General features: G+C 52.6%; 2 protein-coding genes across 2 annotated transcripts in view; one reads left to right on the top strand and one right to left on the bottom strand.

The window, feature by feature from the left end:
- The window catches only part of Ehd4 (EH domain containing 4), a 738,029-nt gene that overhangs the window by 287,556 nt on the left and 422,541 nt on the right, over positions 1-27,932 (top strand). The gene's annotated exons all lie outside the window — the stretch shown is intronic.
- Tyro3 (TYRO3 protein tyrosine kinase) lies at positions 3,214-23,401 on the bottom strand. Its single transcript, XM_042687900.1, has 19 exons — positions 23,236-23,401; positions 21,533-21,716; positions 21,245-21,345; positions 20,330-20,500; positions 18,029-18,115; positions 17,139-17,254; positions 14,878-15,055; positions 14,131-14,276; positions 13,475-13,619; positions 12,203-12,332; positions 12,021-12,121; positions 11,546-11,641; positions 10,734-10,814; positions 9,893-9,985; positions 9,248-9,369; positions 8,732-8,841; positions 8,397-8,556; positions 8,072-8,208; positions 3,214-4,701 (listed from the first exon to the last, which is right to left on the bottom strand). Exons 1-19 carry the CDS (start codon positions 23,363-23,365, stop codon positions 4,311-4,313), a joined length of 2,679 nt encoding a protein of 892 aa, XP_042543834.1. The 5' UTR covers positions 23,366-23,401; the 3' UTR covers positions 3,214-4,310.

Here is a 27,932-nt window from a genome sequence, read left to right as displayed (position 1 = left end):
TGGTAGAGTGCTTGCCTTCTATGCATAAGGCCCTGGGTTCAATTCCTCAGCACCACATAATCAGAAAAAAAAGGCCGGAAGTGGCCCTGTGGCTCAAGTGGTAGAGTACTAGACTTGAGATGAAGAGCTGAGGGACAGTGCCCAGGCCCAGAGTTCAGGCCCCATGAACGACCAAAAAAAAAAAAAAAAAAAAAGTATCAGAAATTCCAATCTCGGGCTGGGAAGGTGGCTCAGAGGTAGAGTGCTTGCCTTGCATGCCTGAGGCCCTTGGTTTGATTCCTCAGCGCCACATACGCAGAAAAAAAAAAGTCAGAAGTGGCGCTGTGGCTCAAGTAGTAGAGCACTCACCTTGAGCTGAAGAGCTGAGGGACAGCACTCAGGCCCAGAGTTCAGACCTCACGACCCGACAAAAAAAAAAAAAAGAAAGAAATTCTAATCTCTAAAAATAACCGGTAAAGATCAGACACACTGGTGGCTCATACCTATAATCCTGGTTACTCAGGAGGCTGAGATCTGAGGATCATGGTTCAAAGCCAGCCTGGGCAGGAAAGTCCATGAGCCTTATCTCCAATTAACCACCAGAAGTGCAGCTGTGGCTCAAAGGTAGAGCATGAGCATTGAGCAAGAAAACCCCTCAAGGACAGCACCCAGCCCCTAAGTTCAAATCCCATGACTTGATGAAACAAAGAAACAAAAGCAAAAAAACAGCAAAAATCCAGGCTGGAGGTGCAGTTCACGTGGTATAGCACCAGCCTAGCAAGTGTGAGGCCTTGAGTTCAAACCCTAGTACTGCCAAGAGGAAAAAATAAATCACCTATCAATAACTGGTGCAATTTATTTTTAGTGCAGTAATTAAATCAGCTCCGTCCCTTTTCTTCAAGTACTTTGGTCTCCCTGGCCAATGCATTTCACATAAGTGATCAAAGCCTCAGTGTAGAACAACACAGACCAGTCCAACAATCATAAATGGACAGCCTAGCCAGGCGTTGGTGGCTCACGCCTGTAATCCTAGCTACTCAGGAGGCTGAGATCTGAGGATCAGGGTTCAAAGCCAGCTCAGGCAGGAAAGTCCATGAGACTCTTACCTCCAATAAGCCACTAGAAAACTAGAAGAGGTGCTGTGGCTCAAGTGGTGGAGCACTCGCATTGAGCTGAAGAGCTGAGGGACAGCGCCCAGGCCCAGTGTTCAAGCCCCACAATTGACAAAAAAATAAAAATACATAGACAGCCCTTGAATTTTTCACACACTGGGAAATGTTACCAGCACCCAGTAGCAATCCCTGGGATCTGCTCTAATCTCTAACTAGCCTCTATTTCCCAAATATAATTTGTAGCCTGAATGTGCTAGCACCAAGGATTAGTGTGGCTCTTTTAAAATTCATATTAATGGAATCATTTGAATTATTTTGTTTAGCTTCTTTTATTCAGTAATATCTAAGAATCTTCTAATAGCAGCAAATGTTTTCCTGTTTTGTTCTTAAACTTTTCTGCCTTGGACTGTGAGCTTCTGACTCTGGGCTTACCACTAAATCACTAGGATTATAGGTATGAGTCACCATCTGGTAGGTGATTTCTAAATAGGCTAGACTTGGCCTCACCCACTTATAGCCATTATCAGAACTCATGCCCTTTTTTTGGTGCTGAAGAAACCCAGGACCTTTGGAGTACTAGGCAAGATGTCAACCACAAAGCTACATCCCCAGACCCTCCCTCCATGTGTTTAAAAAGATGTCATATGGTTATCAGACACTTTGTACTCATATACTGTTTTATAGCAGGAGGACTTCTTTATACAACCACTTAAAAATAAAAAAAATTTTTAAAGATGTCTTATGATTAAGATGCAGCGACTTAAAAGATGATCAGAACAGAGCTCACCATGCTGTCTGAGTGCTGGGAAGAAGGGGCTGGCCTAGCTCCAGTCTCTAACCCAGTGAGTCTCACCCCTATACTGAGCATTGATTAGTTTGTGTACTCTGGCTGTTTTATCTGTTCGAGAATGATAATCACATTCCCACTTCTAGGAAAGCTATAGTAAGAGACAACAGATATGAAGCTCTAGCTACAAAGATGGTACCTAGCACATAACAAATGCCCATTATTGGCAGACTCTTCCCTGTCAATAATTTCCCAGTCTTATCTCACTGAGAATTGCTACCTGCAGTTAAAGTTCATCACAACAGGGAAAAAAAAAACTTAGAGCTGTAAGCTTGGAATTCAAGTCTGGTGAGCTACGTGGGAACCAGAACTGGAGAACCAGCAACAGGTTTTTCAGGATATTTGCTTTCAAAAGTGTCCGCCCCATGTCACTGCCCTCAGCCTGAGCCGTAATAGTAACAGGTAATGGTGATACCGCATTCAGTCGCCCTCCTCTCTATACCTCAGATGTCCACACCTCCTGCAATGCACCACCATCAGCTTGCTCTCAGAGCTTCTGAGAGCTTTGAGGTGAGAGTACTTGGAAATAATCCCATTTTCTTTCTGATTCCCAAGAGGCTCACAGTTCTCGGGCCGTTTATTCCTAGGGCCCAGGTGGGAGGATAAAAGCTGAGGACAGGCTCTACGTCAAGGTAGGGGGAAAAGTGGGATAAAGGATAGCAGATAGCACAGAGCTTCTGTCCCATTAAAGAACTTGATCAAAATGCTTGCATCTTCAAAAGGTCTACAGTGGTTATCACTGGGGGATGGGGGGGGGGGTTGCGGAATAAAAGGTACTTGACATTTTTAATCATTTTTTTTCCCCCTAACTATTTAGAAAGACTATCTTTAATACTGGGTGATCGTTAGGTGTTTTGTTCTTGTTGTTTTTCCCCAGTCCTGGGGCTTGAACTCAGGGCCTGGGCACTGTCCCTGAGCTTCTTTTACTCCAGGCTAGCACTCTACCACTTGAGAGCCACAGCACTACTTCCAGCTTTTTCTGTGAATGTGGTCCTGAGGACTCAAACCCAGGGCTTCATGCATGTTAGGCGAGCACTATAGCACTAAGCCACATTACATTCCCAGCCCTCATTAGGTTTTATCTAATTACAAAAGCACTTTGTGCTTAATGTTGAAAGCTTAGAAAAGTGGGGGTAAAAAGTCCCCTTCGTCACGTCTTATAAAGTTAGCAGCTGTTAACATTTTGGCATATGTCTTTCCAGACTTTTCTCTATGTAGATATGCTCCATTTTTGTAATCTGGAAGAAAAAAAAACAAACATTTAAGAGACAAAACCTTGGTTCTTTAGTCTTCAATTTTATTTCTGTTTTGAAACAACTTGGAAGTGTTCCTAACAGCAAGGGCCTATCCAGGCATTCCGGGCACCCCCGCCAAGGCTGGGGTCACACTGCAGGAACTCCCCCTTTCTCACACCAACTATCAAGCCTGTTTGCACTCTAGAGACTAGGGTCAGAAGATGGTGTCCAGTTAGAGAGGGGAAGGGAGGACTAAGGGTCATCATGGACCTGCTGGGCTCCCACAGCTGCCTTTGTTAGTCTCGGGGTGTCTGGGGGTGTGGAAGCATGCTGACAGGCTGTGGGAGGGCTTGGAGAGGGGGCTCCTGAACTCCTCCCGCCTCATCTGTTCTGGGGCCAGCCAGTCAGAGCCCCTACCTCTTGCTGGGCTTAGTGCTCTGCCATTACAAGATGGTCTGTGCCAGACTGTGGTACCCCTGCATGCTGAAAGGGGTGGCCAGACTCAGGGAAGCACCCTCCTCACCACCTCACCCAGCCTACGCAGGATGGGGAATCAGGAAGGTGACAAGGATTCAGACCTGAGTGTCCCACCAATTTCCTGCCGCAGGGCTTGGGACCTGACAACTAACCCTTTACCGAATCTCACCTAAAGGGGAATAGTACAAGGGCGTCTCTGTGACTCAGGAGAAAATCTGGCATTTAAACCCAAGCATGAGGGGCACTGCTGAGCTCCCCAGGCGGGAGGAGCTAAATGCGTCTTGCACTGAAGCAACAGTGGAGAGAGGGGGAGAAGGTAGGCGCCCACAGGGCTAGACCTACCCCCCCCCCACCCACTGCAATTCATGTCCATGGTAACCATGGACACATAACCACCACCAGCAACCCCTCTTTCCAGATGCCTGGGTTCAGGCAACCAGGTCTGGCCTACTTCCTCCAAGCCAAGGCCTGAACTGATGTCAGGTCGGCCAGAGTGGTTGCAGGAAGAACTGGGATTGGGCGATTTGGTCAGTCCAGGTGCCAGCGGTCTGGGAGGGCTACCACAGGAGCCTCCATACCTTGCTGCCTGGGCTGGGGTCAGCCAGCACAGCGGCCAGCAGAACCAGAGGCGGACAGGCCCAGGTACCCTCTGTCTGCGGGCTAACAGCTACTGTGGGGCAGTAGCCCTTGCTGTAGGAGCAGCAGCCTCTGGGTCTCATTGATGGGACTCTCTGGCTGCTGCTCCACCTGCCCAGTGGGCTCAGTTGGACCTCCCGGGCTGAAGATGTACCGACAGTCACTGGGGGTACCTCCTACTGCCCCCACATTACTGCCATCTCCATCTCCAGCCCCACTGCTAGGCTGGCTGGGCAGCTCCAGGCTACCTCCCTCAGCAAGCTGCTCTGCGCTCTCAATGTTGATGTACAAAGGGTCCTGGCTGGTCGACAGCACAGACAGGTGGCCCAGGATGGTCTCCAGCTCCATTCGCAGGCAGGTGAAGCTCGGGCGCTGCTTTGGGTCCGCGTTCCAGCACTGGTACATGAGATCATACCTGGGGCAGAAAGGAGGAGGAGGGGTGGTATTGGTCCTAACACAGAGGCCTCATAATCATATGGCACTGGGATTGAAGAGAAAACAATGTTCTAGTGGACGAGGTTTACTACGGATCAGGCATCCTTTTAAGTCTTCCATGTTTAAGAAAACCTAGACTTAGAGTCAGGGTTACTTTTTTTTTTTTTTTGGGGGGGGGGTCGGTCTTGGGGCTTGAACTCTGGGCCTGGGCACTGCTCGCAGCTCTTCAGCTCAAGGCAAGCACTTTACCACTTGAGCCACTGCACCACTTCCAGTTTTCTGGTGGTTCATTGGAGACAGTCTCACGGACTTTCCTGCCCAGGCTGGGTTTGAACTGTGATCCTCAGATCTCAGCCTCCTGAGTAGGTAGGATTACAGGCGTGAACCACCAGCTCCCGGCTTCAGGGTCACTTTTTTTTTTTTTTTTTGTCGGTCGTGGGGCTTGAACTCTGGGCCTGGGCGCTGTCCCTCAGCTCTTCAGCTCAAGGCGAGCGCTCTACCACTTGAGCCACAGCGCCACTTCTGGTTTTCTGGTGGTTTATTGGAGATAGGAGTCTCACGGTCTTTCCTGCCCGGGCTGGCTTTGAACCGCGATCCTCAGATCTCAGCCTCCTGAGTAGCTAGGATTACAGGCGTGAGCCACCAGCGCCCGGCCAGGGTCACTTTTTTAGGGGTAGATTTGAACATTTGTACACATTTTGTCCCTAGTCAACATGAGGCAGCACCCACTCAGGTACTATTAAACTCTCACTGCCTACAGATACCTTTGCATGCTTCTAGCCCTGTTTCCCTGACAGGAACACTTTTGTGCATACTATTTTAGGAGTCTCACAGACTCTGCGAAGTCTTTCACTGGTTCCAAGGAATGACTCTGGTGAGAAAAACAAATAACCAAAGACTCTCCAAAATCTAAGTGGAAAGTGTCTGAGACCAGGTGTGATCAGAGCATGTGCCTGGCACTTGCCGATGCCCATGACAAAAGTCCCAAGCAGTGTCTCATGTACCAGCTCTAATGACAGGGCCCCTTGTAATAGGAAGAATCATGCCAGACCCAAATGGACTGTGGGAATGATCCAAAGCCATGGGTACATGGCCAGACATTCTGCAAGCTCTGCTAGGAGCCACTGGCACCTGTCCATCAGGTGGCCTGGTGGGAAGCTAGTGTCCACCCACCCTTTACTGACAGCATCCACGCTAGCCTGGGAGGGGGCTGAGCCAGGGTTTGTTTCTGCTCCCACTATAGCTTCTGTAGCTTCAGGGGAAGGCTGAGGGAGGCTGAAGCTTTGGGGAGATAGGAGCTTCCAAGAGGACAGAGCTGGTTCCTGCACTTGAATTTCCCCCTCAGGTACAGGTGAAGTACCCACAGTCTGCTCTCAGCATTTCCAATCCTGTGCCCGAGAGAAGGATGTCACTGTAAAGGATTAGCCTTCCGGCTGGGAAGGTGGCTCAGTGGTAGAGCATTTGCCTTGCATGCATGAGGCCCTGGGTTCGATTCCAAAGAGGAAGTGGCGCTGTGGTTCAAGAGGTAGAGCGTTAGCCTTGAGCTGAAGAGCTGAGGGACAGTGCCCAGGCCCAGAGTTCAGGCCCCACGACTGGACCCCCCCCCAAAAAAAAAAAGAAGTAAGACTATAACAGACCTATCATATTTGGTTTCATGGTTGAGGGCACATACTCTAATTAAACCATGGGGGATGGGGGGGGGGGTGGTACTGGTAAGGTATCTCAGTGGTAGAGTGCTTGCCTAGCTATGAAGCCCTGGGTTCAATTCCTCAGTACCACATAAACAAAAAAAGCTGGAAGTGGCACTGTGCCTCAAGTGGTAGAGCGCTAGCCTTGAGCAAAAAAGGTAGCTCAGGGACAGTGCCCAGGTCCTGAATTCAAGCCCAAGACTGGCAAAAACAACAACAACAAAACAAACAAACAAAAACAATAATAACAGGGATCTAGGTTCAAATACCAGCTCACTCACTTAATATCTGTGTGACCTTGGCTATGTTACTTAACCTCTTTAATCCTATTTCCTCATGTACAAAGAAGGAGGTGAGGGGTAATAAATGTCTTTTCCTGATAGGGTTGGAGGAAGATTACATGAAATATCTAAAGTATCCAACTGCTAGCAGAAGCACTCACACAGCTCACAGTATAATTAGGCCGTGCCCTGTTCCCACGGCCTTGCACTTGCAACAAGGAGGTAGCTTCTTTCTTCCCAGCATCTCGGGTCCCCTCTACCTTCTACTCCCTCAAGAGAAGGCCAAGACCAGGAGAGGATTCTGGCTCTGTGCCAAGCAAGGACAGAGTGGAGCAGCTCAGTTTTTCCCCAGCTGTAGGTAATCCTATCTGGAGGATGCCACCAGACCAAAAGGTTTTCTCAGACTAGCTGGGTCCCAGGGAGGAGGCAGGAGTGAGCAGAGCCCGCAGTGCCAGGCAACTCTGTGCCTTCTTACCCTTGGGTTTCCCAGCTCTTCCCTAGAAGCTGGGGAAAATAAAGTTACATTGCATATAAATAGGGAGGGAGCCATCTTTCTCTGTAGCTACAAAAACATTTCTACAAAAAAAAAAAAAAGTAAAGAAAAGAAAAAAAAAAAGCAAGCAAGCAGACAAGTAATCAAGCTGGGCACTGGTGGCTCATGCCTATAAACCTAGCTTCTCAGGAGGCTGAGATCTGAGGATGGCGATTCAAAGCCAGCCCAAGCAGAGGAGTCTGAGAGACTCTTACTTCCAATTAACCAGCAATTAGCTGGAAGTGGGAGTGTGGCTAAAGTGGTAGAGTGCCAGCCTTGAGTAAAAATGTGAAACAAGAGTGTAAGACCAGAAGCGGCGCTGTGGCTCAAGCAGTAGAGCGCCGTCCTTGAGCTGAGGAGCGCAGGGACAGCGCCCAAGCCCAGAGTTCAAGCCCCACGGCCAGAAAAAAAAAAAAAAGTTATTGATATTGGCCGGGCACTGGTGGCTCACACCTGTAATCCTAGTTACTCAGGAGGCTGAGATCTGAGGATTGTGGTTCAAAGCCAGCCCGGGCAGGAAAGACCATGAGATTCCTATCTTCCAATAAACCACCAGAAAACCGGAAGTGGCGCTGTAGCTCCAGTGGTAGAGCGCTCGCCTTGAGCTGAAGAGCTGAGGGACAGCGCCCAGGCCCAGAGTTCAAGCCCCATGACAGACAAAAAAAAAAGTGTAAGACCCCGAGTTCAAGACTTAGCACAGAGATGTGTGTGCGAATGCAAGCACACGTGCATACATACATGCAGAAAGCCCACTTGAGGTTATAAGCTGCCCCAGGGACCGTGGTGGCAGCTGTTGAGCCAAAACTCCAGGTCCCATTTCCATTTCCATCTCCTTCCCGGGGTACTCACACATCCTCCATGCAGTCTGGAGGCTGTTTCAGGCGGTTCCCGCCAATGAGGTAGTTGTAAATCTCAGCATTTTCGATGCCAGCATATGGCGTCTGCCCACGAGTAATGATCTCCCACATGGTCACTCCGAAGGCCCACTGGTACAAAATTGAAGGACAGGGTGTCATCAGGTTTCCTGAGCTAAGCAGGTCATAGCTCTGGGGTTCGGGAGCCTTCCAACTAGACAGAGAACAGACCTGGCCAGCTCTTGGGGGTCCCACAGGTCCACCCACACTGGAGTCCACACTGCCTGCATTACCACCAAGTGTCACTGGCTGCTGCTCACCACGTCACTGTGCACAGTGTACAGGTTGTCAGCCAGGCTCTCCAGCGCCAGCCACTTGACAGGCAACTTGGACGCACAGCCCTGACGGTAGTAGTCCCCGCTATAGATTTTCCGAGAGAGTCCAAAGTCAGCCACACATACTGTCATGTCCTCCGCAAGCCTGAGAAAGGTATTGGAGGGCAAGGTCAGCTCTTCCCTGTGCTCACAGCCTCACTAAAGCCAGGGTGTTTGCCCCCAGGCTGTCTCCTGCACAGCAGGCTGTCCTTATGCAGGAGCTAACAAACCATCTTCCTGGCACTAGCTGCCCACCAGCCTGAGCCCTCCAGAATTCCTACATGCAGTTTCGAGCAGCCAGGTCTCGATGGATGAAGTTCCGGGAGCTCAGGTACTCCATGCCGCAGGCAATGTCCACCATGAACCGGATCAGGGTCTGAAGGGGCAGGTTCTGGTAGGCAGATAAGGCAAGATCAGGTTGGTCCTGCCCACTCAGCTAGGGTAGGATAAATGGGGTTCCCTGGCAAGAAAGCCGAAAGATCGTCCCCAAAATCATTGAAAGGAGGAAAGGATGGAGGCTAGGATGTTTTGGCAAGTCTGAGAAAGAGCCCAAGAGCCAAGACAGTAGCCTGAAGCTCCACAAGTTCCTCTTCCAGGAAGGCTGTAGTCTGGCGTAAAATTCCCACAGGGCTTCATTCAGAAGGAAGCTGTGATAAATGAAGCCACTCAGAGTGCTCCAGCTCCCAACCAAGTCCACACACCCAACCCATCAAGCCCCTCGCTCCAGGGCTTCGTTCCTCTCTAGGAAAAGATCTCAGACCCATTTCCCCCAGGCCACTCCCACCTCAGGCACTTACAAAAGGGTTCTCCCCAATCCGAGAGGCAAGAAGGAAGGCGTGCAAGTCCCCATGCTTCATGAAGGGCAGGATGACCATGGGGATAGGGAGTCGACCTTTAGCTCTGCTCCGGAGGCTTACCCCTAGGGACAAGGAGAATCAGACTGAAGGACAGGATGACCACGGGGGGGGGGGGGGGGGGGGGGGGGGGGGGATAGGGAGCTGACCTTTACCCTGCTCCAGAGGCTCACCCTAGGGACAGGGAAATCGGTTGGACACATAAAAGTCAAAAACAGCTCAGGTCCCCACCTGCTGGGTCCGTCCCTCCCACATCCCAGTTTGTGCCATCTCTTTTCTTACGGGTTCTGCTACGGTCTGAGGACTACCAGGAAAGGTCCTGGCTACTGCTCCCAGATCCCAGAGCATCTTCCCTTCCCCTCGTCTGCCCACTTGAGCAGGTTTCATGTGCAGACCTTTGAACTAGGTCTTGGAACACAGCTCCTTACCCGGAGCAGGGTAGGACATTCGCCAACATCCTGCCTGCTACTGGACCACCAGCTTCCTCACCATGTAAATGCAAACTGCTCTCCTCCAGGCTGCCCTCTTTTGTTGATGGACCATATTTTTAGCCCTCTTCTATATCTACCTCCCCCACAGTGGGCTCACCAACAAGCTTGGCCACGTGTGGATGGTCAAACTCCTTCATGCAAGCTGCTTCCCTGAGGAACTCTTCAATGTCGCTGGAGGCAATGATGTCAGCTGGAAGCAGTGGGTGGGGGAAGGGAGTGAAATGAGACGTTTCCCAGCTCTGACCGAGACTCCAAAGTCCAAAGGCTTTTCCTTCAAAAGTCCTGGGCTTTGGACTGGGTGTGGCTCAAATGGTAGAACATAAGCTCCAAGACTCAAGTTCAAAACTCAGTATCTCTCTGTCTCTTATCTATGTCTCTCAAGCACACACCCAAGTTCTTAGCTTCACAGGGAAGCAGACAAACAGTTTAGCCACAGAAGGGCTGGGAAGGTGGCTCAGTGGTAGAGCGCTTGCCTTGCATGCATGAGGCCCTGGGTTCGATTCCTCAGCACCACGTAAGAAAAAAGCCGGAAGTGGTGCTGTGACTCAAGTGGTAGAGCGCTAACCTTGAGCTGAAGAGCTGAGGGACAGCGCCCAGGCCCAGAGTTCAGGCCCCACGACCGGACCAAAAAAAAAAAGAACTGGCCACGGAATAGTACTATGCAACAAATTCTCCACTTGCAGCTCAAACAACCCAAACTGTTATCATTGCAAGAAAGAATTCAGAGGACAGTGACTGCTGCCGGCAGAGAGCAATGCGGGGGAGCAAATCTTTGTGTGGGTTTATGCTTCTGAATTATTCATGTGGCACAGACAGCATCTGTATTAGTGTCCACTAGCTCACCTCACCTTGCAAATCTTAAACGAAAACAGAGCTTACTCCAGGATCAGTCACCCCTTAGGAAGGTCCTCACTCCAGAACCCCTATTCTCCACTTACCTTTCAGCATCTTTACAGCCACTTTCACAAAGGAGCCATCTTCCTGCTTCAGTTGGGCCTCTCGCACGGACCCAAACTCTCCTAGAAATGGAGATAGTGAGAAGGGATCTCTCATCAGCCTCTGGGGCCACTGGAGGAGGCCAAAGCAGATCATGCTGGCAAGAGCTACCCCACAGTCTCTGTCTTTTATTTTGTCAGTCATGGGGCTTGAACTCTGGGCTGGGGCGCTGTCCCTCAGCTCTTTAGCTCAAGGCCAGTGTTCTACCACTGGAGCCACAGCACCACTTCCGGTTTTCTAGTGGTTTACTGGAGGTAAGAGTCTCATGGAGTTTCCTGCCCGGGCTGGCTTTGAACCATGACCCTCAGATCTCAGTCTTCTGAGTAGCTAGGATTACAGGCGTGAGCCACCAGTGCCCAGCTTATATAACTTTTTTTTTTTTTTTTTTTGCCAGTCGTGGGGCCTGAACTCTGGGTCTGGGCACTGTCCCTCAGCTCTTCAGCTCAAAGCTAGCGCTCTACCACTTGAGTCACAGCGCCACCTTCGATATTTTTCTGCTTGGGTGGTACTAAGGAATCGAACACATGGCCTCATGCATGCAAGGCAAGCATGCTACCACTGAGATACCTTCCCAGCCCCAACAGTCTCTGTCTTTAACCCCCATGCATTCCCCAAACCTCCAAACTCATAAGCCTACGACATAATTGTATCTTCTTTATGGGAGTTGATCCAAATTCATGCTCTCAATATGACAGGAACAACCAGAGCCAGCCTACGAGGTCAAGCTCATGCCAGCCCTATACCATCAACACACCTTTGCCCAACATCCGGCCCAGGGTGAACTGCTGCTCTGGGATGAGCACATCTTCCAATTTGTCCTTCAGTTCATCACTGATGCCCAGGCTATCCACTGCAGGGAGGAGGTGAGAACGGGATTCAGTCTGGCCTCTTTTTTTTTTTTTTAGGTCTAAGACTGGAACTGCAACTCAGTACCTGACAGTTTTGTTCATTGGCTAGTGCTCTACAAACTGAACCATGCCTCCAACCCCTCAACCCTGCCCCTTGATCCAAGAGTCAAACCTCCGCCTGCCTCTTCGAGCTACTGAGGAACATGGCTGGCACCCAGTGCAGGTGGTACATCCCCCGAGGCAGGTCTGTGTGCATTCTCACTACTCCGAACCTCACACTCATCATGATTCAGACATGGACCAAATTAAAGAGTTGGTAAGAGGATGCAGGTGAGGAATGAAGTAGCCCAGATTTCCTCTCATGAGTCTCCCACCACTCACGTGTGGCCTCAATTCGTTCAGGCCTTTCTCGGTTGAAAGACCGGGCAGCTCGGAAGTGAACGGCTGGCTCCCCGCGGGCCATGACACTGTCAAAGGCTTGCCTAAAGGGAAACCCAGGACTTGGGATCAGTTCCAAGTCTTTGTCAGCACTTGCCTCTCCCTCCACGGCTCCACTCCCTTACCCAAACCGAGTCTCCTTCCGCCTCTTCCGAAGGAGGATGAGGGCCAGTGCAGCAGCGGTCACCAGGGCCGTGAGCACACCCAGCACCACGGGCACCCAGGATGTGCGGCTGTGAGGAGGGCCCTGCTGCCCTGTGGGAGGGAGGGGCAGTGGCATGAACCAAGCTGACACTGAGGCCCTTTAGAACTTTCCCAGGATCAGGGGCTAGGAGTGACACATATCTGCAATTCCAGCTATTCAGTTGGTGGTAATTGGGAGGATCAATGTTCAAAGCCAGGGTTGGGAAGGTGGCTCAGTGGTAGAGTGCTTGCCTTGCATGCCTGGGGCCCTGGGTTCGATTCTTCAGCACCACATAAGCAGAAAAAGCTGGAAGTGGAGCTGTGGCTCAAGTGGTAGAGCACTAGCCTTGAGCTGAAAAGCTGAGGGGCAGCACCCAGGCCCAGAGTTCAGGCCCCGTGACTGACAAAAACAATAAATAAATAAATAAACAAACAAATAAATGTGAAAAAAATGTTCAAAGCCAGCCCAGACAAAAAGTTAGTGAGCTTACATCTTAATTAAAAGTTTAGAATGGTAGCACATGCCTGTCATTCCAACAATGTAGGAGGACTAGGTAGGAGGATCATTATCCAGGCAAGCCTGGACAAAAATGTGAAATGCTGCCTGAAAAAAATAACGAAAGCAAAAAGAGCTGGAGATGTAGCTCATGAGACAGAACACCTGCAAGGCAAGCGCAAGGTCCTGAGTTCAAACCCCACTGCCACCTAAATAAGAAAAATATGGGGCGAAGGTGGCTCAGCAGTATGCATGCATGAGGCCCTGGGTTCGATTCCTCAGCACCACATACACAGAAAGGGCCGAAGTGGAGCTGCGGCTCAAGCGGTAGAGCTGAAGAGCTCAGGGACAGCGCCCAGGCCTAGTCCAAAAAAAAAAAGGAAAAGAAAAATATCTGTCCCACGATGGCCACTTGGCCTGACCAAAAGACTTCCTAAGTTAATAAGCATCCCAGTGAAAGAGGCTGCCAAGGAAGATTCAAAAGTTCCTATACTGACTGTTACAGGCTCTGGTGGCTGTGACCTATAGTAAGACCAGGGGCTTCTATGCCAGGTCTGGGGTGAGAAGAGGGAAAGGAAATATAAACATCAACCCTGGTCTCAACTGGCTGACTTTAAGTTTGGGCCTACTAAGAGATCAAGCACCACCAGCGTCCTCCCTCTCCCCCAGGAGGCTTTGAAGGCTCTGATCCCTTGGCCCAGGCCCCGACCGGCCTCACCTGCATGATCGTGAGATGACACTATTAATGGCTGACTCCAGGGCCCACAGCCAACTTCATTGGAGACGCACACACGAACAATCAGGTCCTTCTGGGGATCCCAATCTGTGAGATTGGCCATGGTTCCCTCCACAGTCAGCTCACCCTGCAGCAAGGAAACACCCCACCGCAGGCTGAGCCAGAGGACAAGGCCTCCGGCTGGCGCTGGGAGGACACAGAAAGGCCTAGCCAGGAACACGGGAGTCTGGGGAGCTGTGAGTGTAGGGGCTGTGGGAACACAACCTTCAGGGAGTCATCGCATTCCTGCTCTGGGCTGTGGGGCTGAGGCCAATCCAGAACACAAACAAGGCTCAGCACCCGTGGGGGATGGGAAGGGATTGGGCTGAGGACAAAGCCTTATCTGTGGCCTCCCTCAGCTGCAGAGGGGAGGAGAATATGTTCCTACAGCACATGCAAAGTGACCCCCAAGCAACTCCCAATACACGATCCCTACAAGACTCAGTAAGGAGAGGAGCTTGCTTGCCTAGGGGCAAGAAGGAATGCATTCCCAGAGGGTGGTGGGAGGCCCAGGACCCCCAGAGACAGACATTCTAAAGCTCTTCAAGTCCTCCAGCCCTGGGCTAACTCTCCAGGAGAGAAAGTGGAGGAGCACTTACCTGGGTTCCATTGTCTTGAACCCAGGACAGCTGATAAGGCCCCAGGGGGGCTTCAAAAGGACCCTCAGGGATAACTTCTTCCCACTCCAGGATGAGGCCTGAGTCTGTGCGAATGGCACGGAGGTTCTGGGGAGCACTGGCTGGGGCTGTACCCAAAGAGACAAAGTTGCTAAGACTCCTCTGTCCTTCTGTTGCACTACCCCACACTGATCTCTGGACAACAGCTCAACACTGAGCAGCTCTGAGAACGAAGGATAGGGGAAGGTTTGCTCTCGGATCACAGGGCTCCCACCCAGGAGGGTGGTGACAGCCCCAGGTAGTCCCAGGTTACAGTTCCATAGCTAGGCCAGCATCCAGACAACAGCTAGAGAACAAGGCAAGTTCCTGCCTCAGTATCTTACTTATGCCTGGGCCTATTTTTCCCCCTAGATGTTTACATGAATTCTTCTTTTTCCTTCAGACCTCACTTGCACCTCTTTAGGGAGATGTTCTTGACCACCCAGAGCAATTCTCATCACATTAGCCAATCTTCTCCAGTTTGCTTATCTGTTCCAACCACAAGAACTACATACAATCCGGCATGTAAAGCGTGCACAGACGCTCAGTACATGTCCACTCAGCTCAGTAGCTCATTCACCCCAGGCTGAACGAAGCCTACCTTCCCCTCTTAGCCACTCTCAATCAACCGCATGCACAACTCCAGCCAAGCCCACCCCTCTCTTCTCCCATCCTGCCCAACCTTCTTACCCAGACCCTTTGTCTGAAAGGGTACCCAGTCAGCATAGGGGGACGGTCCCAAGGCATTGGCACAGCGCACCCTGAGGCTGTAGTTGGTGGCAGGCACCAGGTCCCGAAGCAGGCAGGTAAAAGGTGGCACAGGGACAACAACAGCCAGGACTTCCCAGTCTCCTGGGGCCTGTGTCACCTTCAGAAGAGCAAAGAATCAAGGGTGTAAAAGGAGGCGCAAGCATGGTCCTGCACTCAGGTCCTGTACCCCCCTGTCTTTGCAGAAGCTCTTCCTTAGGCTTGTCCTGGCAAAGCCCTACTCGTGGTAGAATGCATGGCTAGCCAGTACTGAGTTCATATCCCAGTACTGCAGAGAAAAAAAAAATGTTTCAACGTAACTATCATTTTCTTGGTGAAAACCATTCTGAAGTATGCCAGAAAACTCCGCTTGTTCCTCTGTAATTGGTTATTGTCACAGAGTGCCTGTCATTTGTTGTAACTGTTTACCTGCCATCTCAAAGTCTCTCAGTGCCTCAGGATAAGCTTAGGACACTTTGAGGCATCTGCTTCTCACCGCACATTTTTGGGGACACAGGGCCAGAGTACAATCCTTGATCAAGGTTATAGGGCTGCATATTTAAACATCAGTCATCTAATTCTTTCCTATTTTTTCAGCAAGGGAAGATTGTGCCTTCCACATGCAAACTGTTATGCTAGGCTCCACTGCATCTCCATCCTAATTATCTATACTGATATCTGGGAAGGTGGCTCAGTGGTAGAGTGCTTGCCTTGCATGCATGGGGCCCTGAGTTCGAGTCCTCAGCACCACATAAACAGAAAAAGCCAGAAGTGACGCTGTGGCTCAAGTGGTAGAGCGCTAGCCTTGGGCTGAAGAGCTGAGGGGCAGAGCCCAGGCTCAGGCCCCATGATTGGCAAAAAAACAAAAACCAAAAAACATCTAGAGCCGGACACTGGTGGCTCATACCTGTAATCCTAGCTACTCAGGAGGCTGAGATGTGAGGATCAAGGTTCAAAGCCAGCCCTGGCAGGAAAGTCTGTGAGACTCTTATCTCTAATTAACTATCAGAAAACCAGAAGTAGTGCTGTGGCTCAAATGGTAGAGTGATAGCTTTGAGCTAAAGAGAGCTTAGGACAGTGCCCAGACCCAGGGATCAAGTCCCACAACTGACAATAAATAAATAAATAAATAAATAAATCTGGAAAGTCAGGCTTACATTTGTAAATCTCCATATATTTAGAGTCAAGTCAGAGCAGGTGGTGCCCATGGAAGACCTGTCTTCCAGGCAAGGGTCTGCATTCTATTAAATCTTAAGTGCCCAAGGATGGACAATGCTGCCTGCATACCCAGGCTTGGTCTGGTTTGTCTATCCAAAGCTGCCATTTGGTCTTAAATGTACACATATCACTGTGGTCTATGCTTGGGAGCTGACCCAGCAATGAAGAGGCTCACACAGGCCCTGGCCATACCAGGGCCCAACCCCTCAGAGTGAGAGATGCTGATATGTAGAGTATGCTCACTCTGGATAGGCTTGTCCTCTTAACCCTGCAGGCTTTGCCCAGGAACAGAGTGTTGTAGCTAGAGTTGGTAGAATGACCCAAAGGAAATAATTAGTTTAGTTGCTCTACAACTTGAGTCATGCCTTTAGCAAAGCAGGAACTGCTAAGAACAGTTTGGAAATATTCAGCTTGAATCCCTTGAAAAAATATGAATCCCTTGAAAAAATATGTTTGGGGAGCAGATGCCCACTCTTTTTTTTTTTTTAACTCTCCAAGTCTTAGGTTCTCCTGTGTCCACCTGTTTTCTTTGGGATGACTGGTGGGAGGAGTGTAAGATTGCAGAGCATCAGATAAATCAAAAGTTTTCACCCATGTCAGCAAAACTCTTCTAGGGAGGCAGTCTATAGAGCTTAGTAAAGCTCTTGCCTAAAACATGTGAGGCCCTGGATTCAATCCCCAGCACTGCAAGGAAAGAACAAAAGAAAAAAGAAAAGGAAAGAAAGAAGGAAGGAAGGGACATTCTTTTGGTATTCCCCACCCTCATCTGCTCAAGTGATTGGCTTTCCAGCCTGCAGAATGTACAGGTTTGAGCCAGTCTGCAGTCTCCATTGCCAGAGCATGCCATGGGTCTTCCTGCTAAGAAGCAATATCTAAGAGTGTGGCAGGGCTAGTGAGTGTGATACCACAGTTACCAAGTGCCAGGCCAGACAGCCAGAATAAAGTGGTTAAGTCCCAGAGAGCCTGCGGGGCTCATCCCAGCCTACCTGCACTGTACAGGATTGGAGCAGGGCCCGGCCATCAGCACCTGGCATCCAGGCCACACTAGCATTGCTGCTGGAGAGCTTCGTCACTGTGATGTTGAAGGGAGCAGCAGGTGGTGCTGTGGATAGAGACCCCAGCGTCAGTAAGGATGTGGAAGAGGGAGCAGAAGGCCTGGCTTCAAGGTGTACCTATTAGTGTCATCCAGTGGTAAGTGGACCAGAGAAGATGACTAGAGGAGAGACCACACAGGCTCTGAAGTCAGACCTCTGGGTGGGCGGTGGGGAGATGGGGGCCTGTGACACAGTGGTGCACAAGCCAGAAAACAATAGGGCACAACTGCTCATACCTGGGAGAATGACTAGGTTGTGGAGGGACTGCCTCTCTCTGAATAAGGAGCCCTGGCCAAAGAATAAGATAAGATGGCACGTAGGGGTGGCTCTGGGGCCTTGGGAGATACAATAGGAGAGAGGCAGCTGCCACTGCAGTCACAGACAAGCTTCTCCACGTGCTGGCTTCCCCCCTCCCTTCCCCCCTCCGTCAGTGTGCCAGCCCTTCGGGTCTCCTCTGTCATCTGCCAGGCTGCTTCCCCTGCCCGTTCAAGTGGCGGAAACAAGGTTGAGCGGGAGCCTTGACCATCTCCCGCTGGCTCCTTCTCCTCCCCCCGCCCCCCACTCTGCTGCTTCGTGATGGGAAATCTGCTGTGACGTCAGGATTCTATTCTTAGCCACAGCAGGCTCTCAGGTGCTCCCACTAGGAATGGTAGATGGGCCAACTACCCCTCACTCCGAGATCCAGGCCTGGCTGGGGAAAGCTGCTGCACCCCACAACGGTTCTAATGATAATAAGAGCTGAGAGTGCCCCTGCCTGACCCCCCCCCCACCCCAGGTCCTACCTTGGAGGCGAACAATGGCTGAGCGAGAAGTGGCCAGCCCTTTTATGTTGTGGGCTTCGCAGGAAAACTCGGTGCTCTGGGTCACTCCTGGGGCCAGAAAAACCTCAATCAGTCCCTCAAGCACAAATCCCGCTTGGGGTGGGCTTGGGGAGGGAGGGCACTCAGGTTCAGACCTGAAAAATACTCCAGCCAACGGAAGGGGCAGGATAGAGGAGTGCAGCGAGATGGAATAAGGACTGTGCAGTCTAATGAGCTTGGTTGAGGCCTCTGTTTTCTCATCTCTCAAATGGGAGAATTTTGCGCATCAGGTAAGTGATGTAAAGAGCACTGCACATAGTAAGCCTTGAGAAATGTTACACGGCACCTCCCACCTTCCTGCCATCTCCCACAGATGGCACAGAGCTGCCTCCCTTTCCTGGCCACTCCTTTATCAGGCATACCAGGCCTTTGTTGTTTGTTCTGTGCCCCGTTGTTGTTGTAGTTGCAGATTCTTTGACTCTCAGTAGTTCTCAGCTCCTTATGTATGTCTAACCCCCCACCCCCTCCCCAATTATTCTCAGTGCTTTCTGAGCTGGAAAGGTGGCTTCTATCTCCTTTGTGTTCCCTCAGTCCCCTGTGGTGCCCAGTGCAGTGTGGTGTGTGCAGTAGGAGTTTCTTGAGTGCTTATTATAGAGAAGGCTGCCCGAGGATCGTAACCACGCACATCTGGAGGGAAACAGTTGAACCAGCCTCCACTCTGAAGAGGGACTGCCCGTGATCCAGCAGGTCCTAGTCTCTACCTTTTCTCAAACTTCAAACTGCTGGGGACTGGGTGGATGAGAATCCCTTTCTTCTCACTTTTCCACACAGGAGACCAAGCTCTAATTCTCTCTCTCTCTCTCTTTTTTTTTTGGTCCAGTTCAAACCTCAACCAGAAACAGTAAACTAAGTTGTGTTTTTTTTTTGTTCACAGATGGGCAAGTCTTTTTTTTTGGTCGGTCCTGGGGCTGGGGGCTGTCCCTCAGCTCTTTAGCTCAAGGCTAGTGTTCTACCACTTGAACCACAGTACCACTTCTATTTTCTCAGTGGTTTATCAGAGATAAGAGTCAGAGTTTCCTGCCTGGGCTGGCTTTGAACTGCGATCCTCAGATCTCAGCCTCCTGAGTAGCTAGGATTACAGGCGTGAGCCACCAGTGTCCGACTATGGGCAAGTCTTTTTTTTTTTTGGTCGTGGGGCCTGAACTCTGGACCTAGGCGCTGTCCTTCAGCTCTCCAGCTCAAGGCTAGCGCTCTACCACTTGAGCCACAGTGTCACTTCCGGCTTTTTCTGCTTTTGTGGTGCTGAGGAATTGAACCCAGGGGCCTCATGCATGCAAGGCAAGCATTCTACCACTGAGCCACCTTCCCAGCCCTATGGGCAAGTCTTAAAAACATGTGATAGAAGTGCCCAAGAAGCTGGGCGCTGGTGACTCATGCCTGTCATCCTAGCTACTCAGGAGGCTGAGATCTGAGGATCTCGGTTCAAAGCCAGCCCGGGCAGGAAAGACCGTGAGACTCCTATCTCCAATAAACCACCAGAAAACCGGAAGTGGCGCTGTAGCTCAAGTGGTAGAGCGCTCGCCTTGAGCTGAAGAGGGACAGCACTCAGGCCCAGAGTTCAAGCCCCACGACCGACAAAAAAAAAAAAAAAAAAAAGTGCCCAAGAATTTGAGGGCTCAGGAAGGTTTGCAGGCGTGGCTGCTTTGGGTTTAACTGTGGAAGTATGGACAGACACAGTTATTAGGGAAAACATCTGGAGATTTCTGGAGAGGGTTTCAAGGAGAGGAGGCCCCTGTATTTTTATGCCACCCTGCCTCTCTCCTTTACCCCCTCCCTCCATTTTTCTCTATGCATGCAGCCTGAGAGTCTTGTCTTTTCCCTGTCTGGCAGACACTCCTCCCTAGCTCTGTGTGGGCTGATTTCTAGCTACTTCCTCTGGGAGGGAGGGGGAGGGGGATGGGTGCCCCTGGTCTCACACAGTTCCTTTCCCAGGACCAGTTGTGCATGGTCTGGACTACTATGAAGGAGACAAGGAGGCCCATGGCACCGGCAGCACCAGCAGGCACCAGCACGGGCAACATCTTAAGCAATCGCAGCAGGATGGCCAGTAATCAGCCCTCCCAGCCAGCCTAACACACCTGAATAATGAGCTCAGCAATGGTACAGCTCACACATCCAGGAATCAGGGTTTGTTCTGGACTCAACAGCAAACTCAGATCCTAACTCTGTCAGGCTCACCATAAGCAAGAACCCAGCTCAAAGCCTCCTCCAAGGGCTGCTCACCTGTTACATTTAAAACGGAGGGAGAGGGAGCAGGTCCCCCAACCTTTGTGTGTCCTCTCCACCAGATAATGGTGACAGGCTCAGGGGGACCCACGGCTTCACAAGACAGTTGGAAAGGGGCATTAGGTGGAACTGCCAGATCTTTTGGCTCCACAGTGAAAAATGGCACACCTGGGAAGAGAAAGGAGTGGGAGTAAGGCTTGCCACCTCTTAGCATCCTACTGCCCAGATGACAAGCGTGCTTCCCACGTGAAGTCCTCTATGCAGAAGGCCCCCACAGGCTCGGTAGCCGTGGTGCGGCAAACTGCTAAACAGGTGTCATACTTGGGGGCAGGGGTGTTTCTATTCATCAACTTCCTTAGGCATAGCTTTTCTGCTGCCCCCTTACATGAAGTAGATTCTGCAGGCTCCCACACTCCCCTCCCAGACCTGCTCTGACAGCCTTTCTCAGAGTAAAGCAGGAGGCTGGGGTGAGGGGAGAGCTGGAGGAGGGGCTAGCAGCGGGAGGAGTGGGTGGGCACTTTCCAGAGTTCTGCTGGCAGACCTCAGCTCTTGTTCAGGGCCTTTGTTACTTTCTTAGTCACTTTGTTTTCTAGGGCTGAGCAGCTCTGAGCTCCTGCAGCTGCAGAGCCTTCTTCCCTTCCCCCACCTTTCCTCCCCCCTCCCCCTGCTGGTTGGGCCACTTGATTAGGACAGAGTCCAGACCCAGATGAGTGCTTGAAGCTAGCTGCTCGGACAACTGAAAATGGGGGCACTCTGTAGGTTGTGGGTCCTAGTGGCCCTTTGGGTTTCTGATGTCTGGGTGGGACTCGCAGCCCCGCTTCCACTGAGTGCCCCACTCTTCTTCAGAGGTCTGGTCACTGGAAGACAGCACCTGCCCCAGGCCAACACGCCCACACGGCTGTGCCTCCTCACCTTCTACCGTGAGCCACACTGGCTGGGAGAGCTCGGTTTCTCCCTCATCCTCCACTTGGCACCAGTACCGGCCCGCATCAGAACGCTCTACTGACTTCAGGCTGTGGAAACAGACACCAGGCTTGTTTGCCAGGGTCAACAGGGCAAGATCTGCTAGGTAGAATTGGTGGGTTCATTCTGCCCTACTTCTGGAAGACTCCACAGGTGGCCAAATTTTAAAACTACACACATCTGGATACAGCAACAGCCCCAGGCTGGCCTCCCACACCTTTCTCCACAGCCCTGCACCTGAGGAAGCCAATCCAGTGCTGCTCGCTGACTGAGATGTACACCTGGTTCCCATTGTGGACCACAGCCCCGTCCTTCATCCAGTGGATGTCAGGCTCCTCCAGCCCCTCTACGCTGCAGTTGAGCTTTACTGGCTGTCCCTGAGACACTGTCATCTTCACTGGGGCGCCCATGAGCTTCAGGCCTGAGGGGAGGAAGGAGAGTGTGTCAGCCTGTTTGAGAGGGACCCTGCCTAAGGTATCTCTCAGAACGTAGCTTCTGTGACTCTGGGGCTCATTCTCTGCCAACAAGGAAGCAGAGGCAGGACAGCCTGAACCTGGGCTGGGGCCAGGGGGCTGACAAACTCTCCAGGTGTCATTTCTGTCACTGCCACGCTTCCCTTAGTGCTAAGGACCACTTCCCCATAGCTGCCTAGTGCCCAGCTACCAAAAGCACCGCAGTGACAGCTAAAGCAGTGGGGAGCTGTCGCCTCCAACGTAAGCACTGCCCTGGGAAATCAGTGCGACACCCAACCAGTTCAACAGGCTGCCAGCTCTCCACCCAAGGTGTCAGCCCAGCCCCTGAATTGCTGCCTGCACCCCATCCTGCAAAATGAGGAAGGCTGAGGAAGGGAGGGAGGGGGTGCTCCCCTCAAGTGGAGAACATATGGCTACAAAACCACGTCAGATCAAACACATGGCAGCCTTCCTGACAGCCGCTTGCTCTATTAATACCTGAATGTGTGCAGGGGTGGGTGCTAGGAAGGTGGGAGGCAGAAAGGAGGGGTGGGGTCCTCAGCAGGAGCCCAAGATCCCTAAGCCCCTGGAACCTTAACCTCTGCTCTGGCCTCCTGACCTGTTTATGCAGATGGGCAGGCGAACTATCGGCACAGATGAAATCAAGTCGGGGTTCTTCCTGCCCTTTGCTGTGTGTCTCTAGGCCAATTCCGGAGACTCTCTGAGCATCAGATACACACCTTTCAGCTACACCCTTTCCCTGCCCATCCCCAAGACTGACATGGCGAGAAACGTTGTCAAGAACAAGATGCCTGCTGGGGGGAGGGGGGGCTTGCTGCCCTGCCCTGTGTCTGCACCCTACTCCCTTCGCTCCCTCAGGACGAGTCGCAGGAGCAGGAGGGACAGCCTCACACTCCATATGCACCAGCGCTCCCAGACGTGCACGGTGTAAACTTGGGGACCGAGGTGCGGCACGAAGCGCTCCTGCCGCCCGCGGTGCCTCAGTGGGCGCGGGGAAGCCCCGCCGAGGCCAGCGACCTCATCCCCGGCCCGGGGGTCTGGACGTGCCGGCCGAGGCCGAAGGCTCGAGGGAGCCCCTTGGTGCCCAGACCGTGTGGTTTCGCCGCGGGACCCTCCCGAGTGCGGCAGGGCAGACCGGGTCCTCAGGACCGAGGAGGAGGGAACAAACAACTAGGGAGACCGAGGCGGGAAAATCCAGTCCCGACGCCCCCCGCGCGCCCCGCTCCCTCTCCCGGCCGCCCCTCCACGGGAGCTCCGGGCGCGAGAAAGTTGGGGGCGGGGGCTCCGGCTGGAGATCCGGCCGCCGACACCCGCGGCGCCCCCGAGCCCGGCCTTCCGGCCCGGGTCCCCCGGCCCCGATCTCCGGCCCGCCCAGGCCCGGGTCTCACCCGGCCGCGGGCCCCGGGCTCCGACCCCGGCCGCGCCCCTGCGCAGCGCGCCCCCCCCGCCCCCCGGGCCGGCCGGTACCTGCGGCCGCGGACTCCGGGAGCAGCAGCGAGGCCAGACCCGCCAGCAGCAGCAGCGGCAGCAGCGGCGGCGGCGGCGGCGGCGGCGGCGGCGGGAGCCCCGGCCGCCCCATGCTCCGCCTCAGCGCCATCGGCGGCGACGCCGCACCATGCCGGGCCCGGCCCGCGAGCGAGCGCCGGGAGGAGGGACGAGGAGGAGGGGCGGGAGCGGAGGGGCCGGCCGGGGAGGGGCGGGGGCCGGCCCGGGGCGGGGGGCGGCGCCGGCCCGGGGCCGCGGGGACCCGCGTCCGCGGCGAGGGGCGGCCGGCCGCGTCAGCAGCGCGGGGTCCTCGGGGCCGCCGCTGGGCCACCGCGCTCCTTCCACTGCCGCCGCCGCCGCCGCTGATTCATGTTCTCCCCGAGCCGCCGCCTCCTCCCGGCCCGCCCCGGGCCCGCGCCGCCCCCCCCGCGGGGCCTGGGAGGCTCGCGCCCCGCCGCCCGGCCCCGCCGCCCGAGCCGCCCGGCCCCGGCCCCGGATGGGCACCCCGGCCACGCCCCTCCTTTGCCCAAATCTTCCCGGCCTCGTTGGTCTCCGGGCGTCCTACCCCACGCCACCGCTGTCCTCGCCCATCTTCCCAGGCGCGTTCCCGCTCGAGTGTTTCCAGCCCCGCTCGGCAGTCCCGACCCAGCTCCCGGGGCGGCCCGTGCCGGGGCCAAGGACCAGTCACCCCGGGTTTGGGGGCTGCCACCCTCGCAACTGCTTTCTCTGCTCCCCCCACCCTCCCCCGCCCCCTTCCTTCCTCCAGGACGTGGTGTGAAAGTTGCTTTGTTGTTATCCAATCAAACACCAGCTATTACTCGAAGATCGCCCTGCACACAGTGGGCACGCCATAAACAAACGAACCGATCCCTGTTGAATGAATGAATGAATGAATGAATGAATGAAGACTGCCTCAGTCTTCACTAGCGCTCACTGGGGGCGGCCCGAGCCTACAGGCAGAAATCCAGTTAGGCAGAGCTGGTACCAAACCACGCCCACCAAGTTTCGGGGTCCTGGTCCCGCCTCCGCCAGCGCCCCCCCTCCCCCGGAGCGCACCCCAGAAGGCCCTCGGCAGAGGTCCCGGGTGCGCAGACTCCCGCTGAGGCCGCCTTACTGGATCTTTCCAGGGATTCTCCCTCCCTGAGCAAGCAGCAGCCTGCCTCCTCTTCCACTTGGCCCCAGCAGCGCTTGTTTATTAATTATCCTAATGATAACAGCAGTGCTGGCGGCGATCGGATCCGGCTGGGAGCGCCCCCAGGCGGCAGGACAAGTCTGCAGCACAGGCAGAGAGGTCCAGGGTTGCACACCAGGGCCTGGGGCCTGAGGTCATGTTTAGCTTACAGGGCACTATGAGTCAGTTTCAGGATTCTTTGAAGAAGGAAAGGACTTGTTCCTTTCCAGGAACCACAGCTCCTGAGTTTGAGTTGTCAGACAACAAACAGTCTAAGGCTTAAGCTAGAAGGACCCTCAAGTTTTGCACTTCGCCACCTGTCAAGATGGCTACCTTGCAGCCGGTCACGCCTGTAATCCTAGCTCCTCAAGAGGCTGAGATCTGAAGATGCCATCTGAAGCCACCCTGGGCAGCAAAGTCAGTGCTGTGAAACTCTGATCTCTAACCACCAAAGCTGGAAGCATAGCTATGGTAAAGTAGTAGAGTATCAGCATTAATCACAAAAGCTAAAGGACAGCTCCCAGACCCTGAGTTCAAACCCCAGTACCAGCACAGCCCTGCCACCACCCCACCCCATGACTGGTCGGCTCTGTTCTCTGGAAGGGACTTCAAATTTCCCGTGAAGGGGAGATTTGTGATTCCAGTGGACACTGGAAAGACGTCTCCTGGAGGCTATTGAGCCCAGAGCCCAAACTCAGCTTCCACTTGACTTCCTTCATTCCCTCCCTCATCACTTGATGAGCTGAAGGAATCCTAGCCCAAGGGCCATCCTTTGCCATCAGTCAAAATGCCACAGATGCCTCTGCATTCTCCACCTCTGGCCTTGACAGACTTCCCTGTCCATCCCAACACCTGAGACACATCACCATCAGCCCAAGCAGCTGGGGTAGAGAAGCCCCAAATGACATCCTGTTTCCCCTCCTCCTAGCTAGAAATCTTACCCAACTCTTCCTATTTCTACTAACCTAACAGGAATAGGAGAGAAACCTGTGGGGTTCTAGACCTCTGGCTTTTCCACTCCTATAGAGGGTGCTTTGTTGCTGAGCTCTTACAACCCACTTGGCCTGCCTATCTCCCCCACCTTTCTCTCTCTCTCTCTTTCAATCTGAGGGAATGTGTTTCTGGGGGTAGGTGAGCAGGTGTGATTTTTTCGGAAGAGATGTGTGGGTGGCTGAGAGGGTGTGCATTGTGATGTATGAGGGTGTGCATTTGTGCAAATTCTAAATATGACTGACACTTTGTGGGTGGATTGGGAGAAAGTATGTGTGTGTCTGTGTGTGACTGGAAGAGGTTGGCTGCCTGAGCAAATGCTTGACTGCAAAAGCTCCTTCCTTTCATAAATGCATTGCTTTGAAGCTAACTAATCAAATCAACAGGAAATGTATTTGACCTAACGCTGAAGCAGCTGTACCCCGGAGTTCCTGTCCTCAGAACAGAACCAGAGCTAGCTAGCTATCTATCCCAGGGGAGGAGACAAGGGACTGGGTGCAGGGATAGAAGGTGGCTGAGTGAGAGGGAGGGCCAGGGGCCCTTTTATGGACAGATCTAGTTAAGGCTATGGCTTCTTCCTACTTTTGTTGTTGTTGTTGTTTGGTTGTGGGGCCTGAACTCTGGGCCTGGGTGCTGTCCCTCAGCTTTTCAGCTCAAGGCTAGTGCTCTACCACTTGAGCCACAGTGCCACTTCCAGCTTTTTCTGCTTATGTGGTGCTGAGCAATCAAACCCAGGGCCTCATACATGCAAGGCAAGCACTCTACAACTGAGCCACCTTCCCAGCCCTCTGGCTTCTTCCTACTTTTTAGGCTCTTGTTATTCTCTGCTATTTATTTGCAGTGATAGATATTGAACCTTTTTGCCTTGGATGGCTTTAAACTGTGATCCTTCTTTTCTTAGCCTTCAAAATACCTAGGATTACAAGCATGAACCATCGGTGTTGAGTGTGGCCCTCTGCCTTTTATGGCCCAGAACTGCTCACAGAGGCAAGGATCCAGAGAAGACAAAGGTAAGCCTGGAAATGAAGTTACTGAGCCTGGGAACAGGTGGCTCATGTCTATAATCTTAGCTACTTAGGATACTAAGATCTGAAGATCACAGTTTGATGCTGGCAGCGACAGAAAAGCCTTTGACACTGTCTCCAGAAACAAAAAAAGAGGCACTGGAGGCATGGCTCAAGTAATAGAGGCCAGCCAGAAATGGAAAAAAGCTGAATGCTCAAGGTCCTGAGTTGAAGCCCTGGCACCAGCACAAACAAAAACATTGCCCACAGTAGCAGATCTCACAGATACCAACTTTCAGTGGTCCCAGGAAGCAGCTGCTTTTTCAGATTCAAGGTTTCCCCTCCCTACCTGAATGAGAAAATAAAGGAGAGCTATAAACCATGGCAGTTCTCACTGACCCTAGGTCAAAGACTCATTCTTTCCTAACTACTAGCTTATGAGGTAAGAGGTGGCAGGTCTCACTCAAGGAATGTGGCAGGCCACAGAGAATATCTGCCTTTGGGGCTTGCAGAAAATTTGCCTGTAGCTACAGTTCCCAGGGTGGTGGGAACTGACGTGAAACCTGTCAAACATTAAGGCAAAGATGATGACCTGCCTTACCCCCAGAAAGGTGTGCACCCACTTTGACTTACAGCCACAGGGCACTCTCAAATGAGCACATTTCTCCCAAAAAGCAAATTTAGGAGTAGGAAGGAAACAGTAGGGTTGGGGGTTTCAGGAAGACAGGCTCAAATATAGGAAAGAAAAATTGTTCTCTTCAAAATTTCATCTGGAGAAGCCGAGCACTGGTGGCTCACACCTGTCATCCCAGCTACTCAGGAGGCCGAGATGTGAGGAACACAGTTCAAAGCCAGCCTGGGCCAGGAAAGTCCATGAGACTCTTATCTCCAATAAACCACTAGAAAACCTGAAGTGGTGCTGTGGCTCAAGTGGTAGAGTGCTTGCCTTGAGCTGAAGAGCTGAGGGACAGCGCCCAGGCCCATAGTTCAAGCCCCATAACTGACAAAAAGAAAAAGAGTTCAGCCGGGTGCTGGTGGCTCATGCCTGTAATCCTAGCTACTCAGGAGGCTGAGATCTGAGGATCGAGGTTCAAAGCCAGCCTGGGCCAGAAAAGTCCGTGAGACTCTTATCTCCAATAAACCACCAGAAAACCGGAAGTGGCGCTGTGGCTCAAGTGGTAGAGTGCTTGCCTTGAGCTGAAGAGCTGAGGGACAGCGCCCAGGCCCATAGTTCAAGCCCCATAACTGACAAAAAGAAAAAGAGTTCAGCCGGGTGCTGGTGGCTCATGCCTGTAATCCTAGCTACTCAGGAGGCTGAGATCTGAGGATCGAGGTTCAAAGCCAGCCTGGGCCAGAAAAGTCCGTGAGACTCTTATCTCCAATAAACCACCAGAAAACCGGAAGTGGCGCTGTGGCTCAAGTGGTAGAGTGCTAGCCTTGAGCTGAAGAGCTAAGGGACAGCGCTCAAGCCCTGAGTTCAAGCCCCACGAATGACCAAAAAAAAAAAAAAGAGT

This window comes from Dipodomys spectabilis, unplaced genomic scaffold (genome assembly GCF_019054845.1).
Source record: "Dipodomys spectabilis isolate Male_0828 unplaced genomic scaffold, ASM1905484v1 ptg000108l, whole genome shotgun sequence".
In the NCBI taxonomy this organism is placed as follows: domain Eukaryota; kingdom Metazoa; phylum Chordata; class Mammalia; order Rodentia; family Heteromyidae; genus Dipodomys; species Dipodomys spectabilis.
This window is presented reverse-complemented; position numbering and strand designations above follow the sequence as displayed.